Below are 12726 nucleotides of genomic sequence, written 5' to 3' on the forward strand. Positions count from 1 at the left end.
GATGAATTAAAAGTTGAAGGAGATGTCTTCGAATTCCTAGTTTTGCAGAGCAAATTTCCAGAATCCAAAGATATTCTATTTTTTTTGTCATAGAAAACTAAGAAAATCTGCAAATATTCACTTTTGAAAGGAAAGAGAGTTTGAATTGTGGCCTAAACAATGATTTATCAAAAATCTTGATAATAGTGATAACTTTATAGACTGTTTGATCTGGCTTTGCTCCATACACTTAAGGCCTCATCGTGGAAAGGGAACATGTCATGTCAGGTTGCTAGGTGGTTGCTATGGTGAATGTACGTTCCTAACTATGAGATAAAACAGTGGTATGAATTGCCCATAAACCACTGAATGGTGAAATAAAATAAAAATATGAAAAGAAATGAGACTGATTTCAAATAAGAGAAAGAGATGGAGACTATCTTAAATGTGTCACAGTGATGCTGATTGACTCTGCCATCTCCATCTGCCAAATGCAATACCAGCAGAAATAAAGTTGATCAAATATTCACATTTATTCTCAAGGCCCTCTGTCTTTTTATTTTAATGAAAAATAGCCTACAAGTAACATTAAGTAGTCAGCAGAAGGACCTTCTCTGATCTAACAAAAAGAGACATAAAAGACTAAATCTAACTATCTATAAAATTTAACCTGCAAGCTCGGCAGAATGGCAGAAAATTAACCGGAGTGAATCTGATGAGTATGTTGTGTTTTATATAAAAAACCTGGGTCTTGGGTCCTTTTTAGGAATGCTGTAAATTCTAATGTAAAGGTGTTGTGAAAAAAAAAACATCTATGAGGGGAACACCTGACTTAATCCTTGCTGTACTGATTTTAGTGGAAATGGACATCATACAGAATTTATTAAAACAATCGGTACACATGGAGGAAGTTTTGAGTTTATATCCAGTTTCAAAACGTAGAAGTAAAGGTAGTCTCTAATATAAGCCTATAAATAAGTTTATAGGCTTATAAAATTAGATCTGCTTCTAATGCGATGTTGTCTTTTATTCCATTTAAAAAAAAATGTTTTATGACTTTTGGTGGGTTGGGTCTTCTTGATTATATATTATTTTATATTGACACTTTGGATCCTGCATCTTGCATTACTTGTCCTCTTGTTTTAATTTTATCATAACTCCAACGCTAGTTTCGTCTTGCGTGTTCACTAGGACTGTTGGGCTTTCTTTTGTTTTTTTGCCTTCTATATATCCCAGTTTTGCTTTTTCTTTGTTTGTCAAAGCACTGTTTTTAAAGGAGCTTTATAAACAGATTTGTTGTTATTATTTTTATCTGTAACCATTCAAATAAACTGTTGTTGAGAAACATCATTTTAAATCGACTCTGATTTTGTGTCTGTCAGAGTACCATCATGTCTCGCATTGACATCGACCACGAGTATCAGGCCCTGGTGACCCGCTCAGAGAAGCTGCTGACCGATATGCAGAACAAGAAGAAGGAGGAGGAGGAGCGGGAGCGGCTGCGACGCATCCAGGAGGAAATGGAGAGGGAGAGGAAGAGGAGGGAGGAGGAGGAGCTGCGCCGCAAGCAGGAGGAGGAGGACAGGCGACTGTAAGTGGGAGGGGGTTCAGGTTTGAGTACTTTTAAACTGAGGCTCGGATGAAACACTTTTGTTTTGCAATCACATACGTAGCCAAAAAAAATAAGAGGCACTTGTCAAAGTTGGCGTGTTTCGACCCGGCAAAAGCCACTTCTCAGTGAAAAATGCTGCAGTGGACAGATACACTCACTGTCCACTCAGTTTAGGGATTTACATAATGAGACTGCTGCTCCAAAAGGATTTATTTTTATATGGGCTATAAAGTGTTATCAGGCTGGGTTGTTGCTTTTTAGATCTTAGAGCTGGTGCTCTTGTCCAGGGTGATTTACATACAGTACAGCAGAACAATAAGCTTCAGTTCCCCACTGTCCATCTTTACAGGACAGCAATAGCAAGATGACCGAGGCTTCAGAGTGATGAGCAAAAGTTTTAGCTTTAACAAACAATTTCTGTGAAAAAAATACATGTAAAGAAATCAAGTCATGTTTGAATTATGTAATGTTGGTACAGCTATGTCAAAGACTTGTGTCTTAATTGATTTAATTCAGCATTTTCTGGAGTTAGTTTACAGTCTGATGGGGAATCAGACGGCCCAAATCTTTACTGACAACGAAGTCATCTCTTGGCAGTTTACACTCCCTCACATGTTTTTAGTGTTCTGATTTTATCTACCAACACACATAAGGATTTAGGCACAGATTTAGGACATAGGACAATATTGTACTCTGTAGTAAATTTGGATGTAATGTGTGCGATGTCGCCCCACTGACTTTTGGAATTTGGGGTTATCTACATGCTGCAATCTTGGTTTGTTACTGGAGCCATAAAATTAGAGCTTTATTTCAGAAATTATGAGAAGAGTAATCAATCAATCAAACAAACCTCTATACACGCAAGTAGCTCTCTTTAAACCTAAAATCTTTTATATCTGACATACTTTCAATTGTCAGTTTATTGTGTACAGTTAGCCAAAACTAATTAGGGTCAACAAACTTATTATTGTTTTGTCTGACCCTTTGTATCATTCTGTGTCCCCTCTCTTATGTTTTGGTCCGTGAACATAGAAAGCAGAACCTACCATGAGTTCTTTTTTCCTCAGCAGGAGTTTGTGGAGTCTGAGTTGCGGAGTTTATGAGTGATTAGTCGGTCTGATCAGAGCTGATCAGAGCTGATCAGATTGATGTTTGAGAGGAGCAGCTGCTGCAGAGGCGAGTGAATGCAAACCTTTAGCACCTGATGTTCTGCCACTCTGTCTGTACCCAAGACTACCCTCTGCGCTCAGAGTGTGTGGTGCAATAAAGAACCAAACAGTATAAAGGTATATTAAATGCCTGGGCCACACCACGTGTGGGCAGAGCATGGTGGCAATCCATCTTGCTGGACTGCTGTGGCTCACACTCTTGACACTGCTGCACAGCTGCCCGCTGCTGTAACTTCTGTATTTCCACAATAGAAATCACATACTCCACTTATTTATGGAGCCCTGCAAGCCACTGCATTGCCAACAACACGGTCTTGCAAATGTTTGACAATAAAAAGCTTTGTGTTAACAAAAGAAGGGAGTCTGTCAACAGAAACTTTGTCAGAGGGCTTTTATTTTGAAAACAGACAGGAAAGGTTGAGTAAAACAGATGCAAATGTGTTTCTTCATGTCTTTTAAACATTGAAACTGCAGTGAATGGAAGTATAAAGTCAGTATGACCATATAAACTCTATGTTTGCTGCTTAGTTTTGCTGAAAATCCTGTGTTGCGTGGGAAAAATAGGTGAGGCTCTGTTTCTTTAGATGTGCCGCAGTTGAGCAGCAGCCGAACCGCACCTAAGCAGCGCTGCTCATGCAACTCTAACATTGGCACCAAAATAAAAAAACAACAGGCAGGCACTGTGGCCTGGGAATAATAGCACTCCCGATGAACAGCACAGCTCCAAAAAATATAAAATCAATACTTGGCGGTAGATGCTGTTATTGTGGTGTACCGCCACAAATTAATCAATGTGTAGGAAACCCTGATATATTCAGTCAGCCTATCCTGTTTTACCTGGAAATACGTCTTAATACTGGAGCTAAATACTCTGAAAAATGCTGTTTAATTTGGACTTTAACATAGAAAACAGCGATTAGTGGAGCATTTCGGCAATTTTAAATGGAAATCAAAATGCTGCTGAGTCAAGTGCACTTTAAGAGTAAAACTCAAACAGCCTCCACATCCATTTTCTGTTTGTGCATCAATAAGGAGAAACCATGTAAGACCGAAAGAAAAAAACTGTCTGCTTCAATTTCTGTATTCCATCTTTGTTTGGTGTACTAGCCCGCTCTTAGGTAACCAGCTATCCTTGACAGGTCCCCCTCTATTTCCAAAATGACATCATGAAAGTGGCCGGCGAGGGTTTGAATCCATCACGCTCTGCACACAGTTACACTGAACATTTCCTTTCCTGCCCAAATCGTGTTGGGCGTATTCTTCACTCAGCGTGACCCCCCTCAATCCTCCCCGCTATCTGGAAAGTCTTTCAGGAGGACTGATGGGGACCATTGTGTTCGTCACAAACCACTACCCGCTAATGTAAGACATTAGAGATGACAGCCTAAATTTTATGGCCCATTTTGCCTTCCCCTTTAGTTTCCTCCTCTGGCAAGCGATGAACTCCCGAGACTCACCTGAAGGTCACAGACTGAAGGTCATTGTTGGCAGTCTGAGCTGCATTTGAAGATAAAGTCACTGACCCTGATGCAGTACCTTGTTTTATTCATCATATATCCAAACACGGTCTAAACATTATCTGTAAGGACGTGTCAAAGCACGTCTTGTCATGGGGAGATGTCTTCCAACAGACATCACTCAGGCTGCTTTGAATTCCTCCGTGACTAAAGAGTGTTTCTTTTATTTTAGGCATTTCAGCTGATGTCTCTATTCAGAGCAGGCTGCAGTTTGTGAAGCTGCACAATAACCTTCAATTCCTGCATGACCAGAGAGGGCAAGCAGTCAGGAGTGAGGAGGAAATGTCAGTGTTAGTGCTCAGATAGTTTTCATGCAAACGCACAACAGAAATAAAAAGGCAGAGTGAAAAAAATACAATTTAAGAGCAACAGGAACAGACACAGAGCGAATAGTTCTTTTTTGTATTGTTTAGTTGGACTTGGATGGATTTGTTGGACTTGTTGGACGATAAAAATTTGAATGAATCTACAATTATGTTTTGATGACTGATTAATTGTTTGTCACTTTTAAAGCAAAAATACCAAAAGTTTTAATAAGACTTAGTTTTAAACTTTCATATTCCATGATTAACTTTTCAGTTTCACTTAATATGTGATTCAAACTACAAATAAATGCTGTTGTAAAGAAATATCAGCTGATCAGCTCTGAATAGTACGACAAATATACTTTCCACCCTGCAGGTCACAAACTGCTGCTGCGTTCACGTGCCTGAATTTGGAGAGGGGACACAGGATGATACATAGGGACATATAAGCATATATGAGAGAGGAAAAAAAAAACCTGAAAGTTGATTGTCGATTTTTTTGCATGAAATTCCCGAATAAATTCTCCTAAAGGAGAAACACTGAGTTAACACGTTTGCCAAATTAAAAAGAAACTAAGAAAATGCAGGCAGGGGGAAAAGTCTCTACAGATAAACACACTGCCAAAATTCTGCACAGTATACCTTTAACTTTGCTAATCTAACTTTATTCCTCTCACTTGCTCTCTGTCCCTCCTTCTCTGTCTTTCTGCCTCCTGTCTTTTTAAATCCATTCTCCTTCACTGCTACTTAATACGTCTCCATTTCTTTTTCCTTTGTCTCACTCCCCATCTGTTCTCTCCTCTCTTCTTCTTAATCAATGTCTCTTTCTTTCTTTCTCTTGGTCTCATTTGTCATGTTTCCTTTATCTCTGTCTCTTTATCTCTCTGCTCACATCTTTCCTCCATTTCTCTCTCTTTTTCCTCCATCAGGAAAGCAGAGATGGAGTTGAAGAGGAAACAGGAAGAGGAGGAGAGAAAGAGGAGGGAGGAAGAGGAGAGGAGAATTCAGGTGGGTGTTGGGTCTGTCGCTGCAGGCGTCCTGCAGACAGGAGCCCTCTGTTGGCCTTTGTTTTTTTAACCCAGTAGCTGTTTGCAGGATGGATTTACACGACTTCTTTTAGTACAAAGGTGCAAAAAACAAACACAGGTCACCAAACAGATTGACATTGTGGCAGCAGTTACTATCAGGGTATGTTTCAGACAGACCCTTATTTTTACATCTGTATTTTTCAAATGGATACAACCTAAAATAAATCTTACAGTGGACAAAAGGACACTTGGTGTTGCGTGGCGTTAAAACAACTACAGTAAAAACATATTCCCTTCTTTGCTTATTAAGGATAACCTGACCTACAGCACATATTTTGTTTTCTAAATTCATTACTTTTCAGCTCTCTGTATCCTGTGACATTAAATTGTTGAACTACAGTAACTAGGATTCAAATAATTGTATATTTTTATGCCTCCATGCTGGCAAAAGCCTAGGCCGAAGGCATTATGTTTTTCACGTTGTCCATACGTCTGTCTGAACATTCTTGTGAACACGATATTTCAACTACGATTGGAGGGAATTTCTTTAAATTTGACACAAACATTCACCTGGATTGACTAGGAGCTGATTACATTTTATTGGTCATAGGTCAGTGGTCAAGGTTATTGTGACATAATTAGTCATATTCTAGTGAACATGATATCTCATAACATCTCTAACACCTTGAAGTAATCTCTTTAAATTTGGCACAAACACTCAAGTGGACTCAACAATGAGCTGATGAGATTTTGGTGTTCAAAGGTCAAGGCCAGTGTGACCTTGCATCTTGGTGAACCGGAGATTGCCTTGAGGGACTTTCCTCAAATTTGGCAAAAATGTCCACTTTGCTCAAATATGAACTGATTAAATATGGTGGTTGAAGGTCAAAGGTGAAGGTCACAGTGACCTCATACAACATGTTTTTGGCCATAAACTTCAGAACCCTCAAGAACCACCTTGAACCTGTGCTGACTGGGTAGATCTTATGTGTGTGTGAAGCATCCATGTTTTCAGAGACAAGGGTGCAAACTGTAAGTGCAACTTGAGTGGTTTCAATCGCAGGAGCAGATAACTGTGTGATGGTATATCGGGTTTGTTCATAGTATAAGCTGCCTTTGTCTTTCAGAGCATATAAAGAGCATTCCAGTTTCTTTTTCTCATTTTCAGATGGAATTTTTGGTGATAGCTTCACAAACATTCCTAGAGATGACTGAAAAAACTGTTATTTTCTATTGTAAATATGATTTATTACAGTAAATAAGAATTCTGAATGCAGGTGTTCGCTTGGTATACAAAGTTAAATTTACCATAACTTGTTGAGGTATTACACTTTTATTTAACATGCCATGGTATGCACACCTCAAATGCCAGATAGCACTGTGAAAAGGGTCACACACCATGCGTACCAAAACACTGGTAACAGGTGTGTGTAGCCAAAGGGAGCTGTCACATCACATTGCATAGGGACAGTAATCATGGAAGAGGCTGTTCAGATTAAATTTGCAAATATTTATTATGCAAAAGCCGACAATGTGTCAAAATGTGAAAGAAAAGGAATGTTTCAATCACAGGAGCGTCATGTAATTCCATAGATTTATAGACTTATAGATTATTAAAAGTCTGTGGAGCAGTTTTCAAAGTCTGAAACTATCCATTAAAAGTGTGCTGAATTATCTGTTAGCATTTCCTTTCTGCAGTGTACGCATGGATGTACCAACAAATATCACAGGAATACTTTGATACTGTAGAAAACTTAAAAAACGTGATGGTTGTCTGACAAGTTCTGCAGTTATAACGAACATCTTTATTCCCTGATTTGTAAGTGGATTTATGGACATTTATTCAGACAACAGAGATAATAATATTCTTGGAGAGTGTGCATCTTACTGAATCCAAAATTCTGTGTTTCACATCTGTTTTTTAAGATTCAACTGAGTTACGACTGAGAATAAAACTACACAAAAAAGAATTATAATTAAATGAGGGGAAATAAAAAAAGAAAGCCAAGAAGAGGGATCCCTCTCAGGGCTAACAGGTATGCGTCATATGCACAGAGCAGACTGAAGTAGCAGTAGTGGAATTATAATGTGGAGAAAATTTAAATTAAGTCCATATTTAATATTAAGTAAGTAGTGTGATAAGTTAAGGAGTTTCAAGCTGAGGGTAAACACTCTTGTAGTTCGTTTGATTAAAGTTCAGCTCTGTTTGTTTAAGAGGACTTTGTTTAATCAGTGACCCTCCAGTTATTTCACAGTGTAATGAGATTTGCTGGAATCACAGAGGCTATCGTCACTTTTTGACGGAATTAAACTCAAACACTCACTGGACATTTGCAGACAATAATCGTCCACTTTAAACAGAGTTTAAAAAAGAAAACCAGTGGGTCATTGTGAGCTGTGGATGATGTGAGTAAAACAGAAAAACTGTTGTGGTATCGCTGCATTTGTGTTCCTTGTCCTCATAGATTTGCCTTTACAGGAAGACACATTCAAAGCCCTGAATCTGTCGAGTGCAGCTCTACTTTGCTCCCCTTATCTGAGCAGGCATCTGTGCAGGCAGCAACTTTATCTCCCTCCATCACACAAGCAAGTGGCCATTAGAGGAACTGCAGTTTTGGGCTTCTGTATTGGCTTTATTTGTCACACCTCGAGGTTGCCACTTAAGCATCAGAAATACTGTAATGTCACAAATACATTTATACAACAACTAGTGGATATGGGTTAATATGATGGGATTATTCACAATTTCCATTTCCAGTAAATGCCAGCAAGTTCTTAATCACATTTTTAAGTTTTCCTTAGTATCAAAGTAATAAGGATAGTAATAAGTCTGTTCCTTACATGCCAGCATGCAGAGAGCAAAGGACTCTCCACGACCATGGATAAATCATACATTCATATTGTTATATTCAAATACTTTCATATTAATTAATTTTCCACAACACTTTTAATGCTGACAATTTGTCAAAATGTCAATGAATCCAAGTTAAAACTGCAGAGCTCAAGTTGTTGCCCACAGCTAACGCTAACTAATTGTTGTTTCCATTTTGGCTGGTGACAGGGACACAGTTTCTGAAAGTCTCTCCTGGTTTGGTGTGGTGGCAGAAATCTCAGTGACAGATATCACAAAGCCTTAAGAAATAAAACCCACAGCAGATGCATCAGTCTCGCTGTGTTACAAATGCCAGCACATTGCTTTGTGTGTGTCTGCACGTGTGTGACACAGCAGAGAGATAGTGGGGTTTTACGGTTTGGTGGCTTTTATGTTTATCATCCAGCGTCTCTTCGCCCAGCCCATCTGTTGGCGTGGCTGCCGGTTCCCGTGGTCCCCCCGGGCATTGACCCGGCCCAGATCAAGTGCAGATTTTCGTGGCGAGCGGCAGCCGTTTGGATCAAAGCTGCTGGCCAGGGGCCCGGAGCCCCAGGCTGGGTTACCCACATATCTCTTGCACTTCCACCAGCTCACTGTTGCTGGGCTTCTCAGCACGGTTCCCTCACTACTAAATATTCATGAGTCCCTCTGCAGACTCTAACAGGATGTAAGGAGAGGAGTCGAAATGAAATTTAAGTGTTTTATTTCTCTCTTTATTCTAACATTCATCGTTATGATCAAAATATGGTGAGAAGCATTTGGAAGTGGCATTTACTGCCATTAAATGACTGTCGGAGTAAAACCAAAGTTATTATCCATAACTCTGATTATTAACCATCAGTGTGAAAATACATCAGTGCTGCAAAGACACGCTTCTATCAGCAGCCATGGTTAGTAACGATACCTGATCCACTGTATTTATATCAGTCCAGGAACCTATTTCAAAAAACAGTTTGTGAACGCTGCTTACATGCACATCTCATGTGTTTCAGCATCATTCCACAAATGACTGTCATTCTCTGATTGCAGATACATTTGTGAGTCTGACAGTGGTCTCATGTGCTCACACTCGAGTAGAAAGTATGATGTTTTATGAAAGAAACGTGTCAAAGTGAGCACGAAAGAAAATGATCTCATCATGCAAATCTGTTTCTACTGCTTATATTTTAAAAGTAGTATAAAGTCTAAAGTGTCTCCAGAGGGAGCTGTGAGAAGACTGATAAATGTTCTCAAATGATGTCGATAAGGTCATCAGGTTGCATCTGAAGAAAAGTCAAGCACATTTCAGAAGCGTCTTGGAAACTAATAAAAATACACGCCTCGTCTATTTTTGAAGGAGCCATTGCACATTACACAGGGCAGATCAATTTCTCCTGCTAACAGGCACTGTAAGTAAAATACACATAGATATGATGTAATTCTGAGAATGAATGTACCAAAACACTAAGACAGAACTAAAACATAGCCATAAATCTTTGATTCACCATTAACTATTAACAATCGTATTTAGTTTGTAGGCTACAGCATAACAAAATAGGAAATAACAACAAACACAATTAAAAGAGACAAAAAATAAAACCACTTAACTACAGAGCCTACTTATTTATGGTAGAAGCAAAATAACAAAATCTGCAAGTCTACAAAACTGGCCAGGCGAAAACGCTCCGCTTCTGAAATGTAATAGATGTTTAAGGGTTGTTGTTTTAAGCAGAGCAGATATGTGTAAAACTTGAAGCCGTTGAGAGGATTAAAGAGTGAGCATATTTTACTATAGAATTACCATTAAAACCACAGCCACGATCTGATGGCTTGATAAAGTCCCTGTGGATAATAAACTGCCTAAGAAAAAAAAACCTCATTGTGTGAAAAGAAAGATCACAAAAACTCCTCAGGTCTTTCAGATATTCCTCAGAGTTTCATGTAAAGAACTTCGTGTAACGAGCGGAGCGCTTTCAGTTCCTCGTGTCCTTCCAGAGTCGGTCAAGGAGCTGTTTGTAATGAAAGTTGTTCCACGAAGAAAGGTGGAAAGATGAGCATTAATCATCTGGGTTTAGCCCCGCCCTTCACTGGGCCTCCCTGGTTCCTTCTTTAACAAGCAGGATGGAGGAGATGAAGTTAACCCCCGAGGCTGCAGCTCCTAATCTGCTCTGTATGTAGGGAGGTTGAAGGACTTCGTTTTCATGCTGTTGTTTTCTGCTTCTATGAATACCAACAGGTCACTGTGTCCTCTCAGTGAGTATATGAGATATATATATATGAGAACAAAATTCTGTCTTTGAAGTAATAAAGGTGTAAATGCAACTTTGTATTTTCGAGTAACCAAATAAAGAGTCAGAAAATGACTGAAAATGTAAAGATATTCAGATTACTGTGATATAAAACAAAGCAGAAAATTCTCACGTTGGAGGAGCAAGAACCAAAGAATGTTTATTTTTTATTGGACTTATTAATTATTCAAGTGTAATTGATTGACAAATGCATAATTAAGAACAACGAAGTCTGGTATTTTGTCCCACACACAGTGGATTTAAGTTCTGTAACTCTTACTTTAAAACAACAAAAAACTCAGACCAGTTTTCTTTCTTCAGTGTTGTGTTGCTGCTGTGTGACCAGCCAATCACGGCCAAGCTTGAATAAAGAATTATGTTGTCATGAAATTAAAATAAAATTCGGATTGTGATACATTACAGCTGCAAACATCTGCGTGTAGGGTGACATCTGCATTTGCTAACAGCTGGCTTTTAAAACAGTCTCATTGTGACAGAACTGTCAGATAAACTTGAAAAAATATGTTTGTAATGTCCTGAACTGCGGCTCTTCAGGAGAGCGCAGCACTAACCAAGCTGTAGTGGAACTGGCAGATATTTTCCACCTGCAGATGGTAGACAACTCTGCTCCAACACTTCTACACATGAACATATGTTAGCAGCAGCACAGACACTCCAGGTGGGCAGCAAAATAAAACATTTTCACAGAGCACAGGCAGTAATGCAAAATGCTTTATGTTTGTGTGTGTGTGCAGATTGAGATGGAGCTGCAGCTGCAGGCAGAGCGGGAGGAGGAGGCGTCTCGGCAGGCCGTCCTGGAGCAGGAGAGGAGGGACAGGGAGCTGGCGCTGAGGATCGCTCAGAGCGAGTCTGAGCTCATCCCTGAGGAGGTGCAGAACGACGCGGGCCTGCGCAGGTAACCAACACAACTAGTTTGTGTTACACCAGCATGTCATCCCTCTCTCAGAGTCTGACCTTTGCTTATATATTTGGTTTTGATACGAAACACTGAGCAGGTAGTAGTCAGCAGCAAAATCATTTTTTTACTAAATGACAGAACTTCAAGGTCAAGGAGGTCCAGAGGAAACTCAGTTACTAAATTTGTTTAAAAATGGAGGAGACAGCATAAGCTTTTATTTTTAATCGACAACCAGTAAAGTGAGCAATGAGAAAAGTGCAGTATTGGTCTAAGTGTAGATACTCAGGTTTTATATAAGATCAGTCATTCAGTCAGTCAAAAAACTGAAATCCACATGCAAATTTTGCACATGACTGCTATGCACACCAGGTCTGCAGCTAATGATCTGTGTTGCCATGTTCCATGTTTCCACACATGCACACAAAAAAAGTTTTTTTTTAATTTTTTAAAATGTCCTCCCGCCACATGAATGTTGAGGTAGTCATTACAGTGATTGTCACACAATATCTGGTGTTGAGAAACCAACTGATAAGACATTCCAACATTGAAACAACAAGTTAACAAAGTCCCGGAGGGGATGAAAGGATTTCATCAGTCAAACATTTCTGTAGACGGAAATCCACAAAAACTGAGGTCCATCCAAAATGTTTTTTCTCCCATGCAAATGTTTTGCAGGGGTGGCAACATAAGTGCCCCCATTTTTCCTTTTCCATGCGAATGTTTTGGACAAAAATTGTGTGAATTGGCTTTAAGGATTTGAGAACCATTAAAGTGCTTAATTTCCATAGAGACCGTCAGACCTCCATGAGCTTGACACGACAAAACTCCACACAAGAGGATGTGTTTGATTGTCAAGCATCAAACCTTTTGAATCTCGGCTTTGCAGCTTGACTGTAATTAAATATCAGATGTTAATAATAAAGAGAAAACAAAAACAGCCTCATAAGATAATCCTCTGCAGTAAGTTAACTTTTTCTGCTCTAAATGTTTGATGTATGTTTGTCACGTTCCGGTCTGTGACAGTCTGACAGAAGTGTGACGGGGTCTAGGTCTTCACT

General features: G+C 39.3%; 1 protein-coding gene across 6 annotated transcripts in view; it reads left to right on the forward strand.

Moving 5' to 3' along the window:
- The window catches only part of myo6a (myosin VIa), a 212743-nt gene that overhangs the window by 122216 nt on the left and 77801 nt on the right, over positions 1-12726 (forward strand). For all 6 annotated transcript variants that reach the window (XM_088089544.1, XM_088089546.1, XM_042502963.2 and 3 more), the window contains exons 26-28: positions 1362-1570; positions 5512-5590; positions 11505-11665. In XM_088089544.1, the coding sequence (XP_087945670.1) occupies positions 1362-1570; positions 5512-5590; positions 11505-11665 (449 nt within the window). The remainder of the gene's footprint in view (positions 1-1361; positions 1571-5511; positions 5591-11504; positions 11666-12726) is intronic.

Source organism: Plectropomus leopardus, chromosome 16 (genome assembly GCF_026936395.1).
Source record: "Plectropomus leopardus strain MGB_pleo_1.0 chromosome 16, ASM2693639v1, whole genome shotgun sequence".
Lineage (NCBI taxonomy): Eukaryota > Metazoa > Chordata > Actinopteri > Perciformes > Serranidae > Plectropomus > Plectropomus leopardus.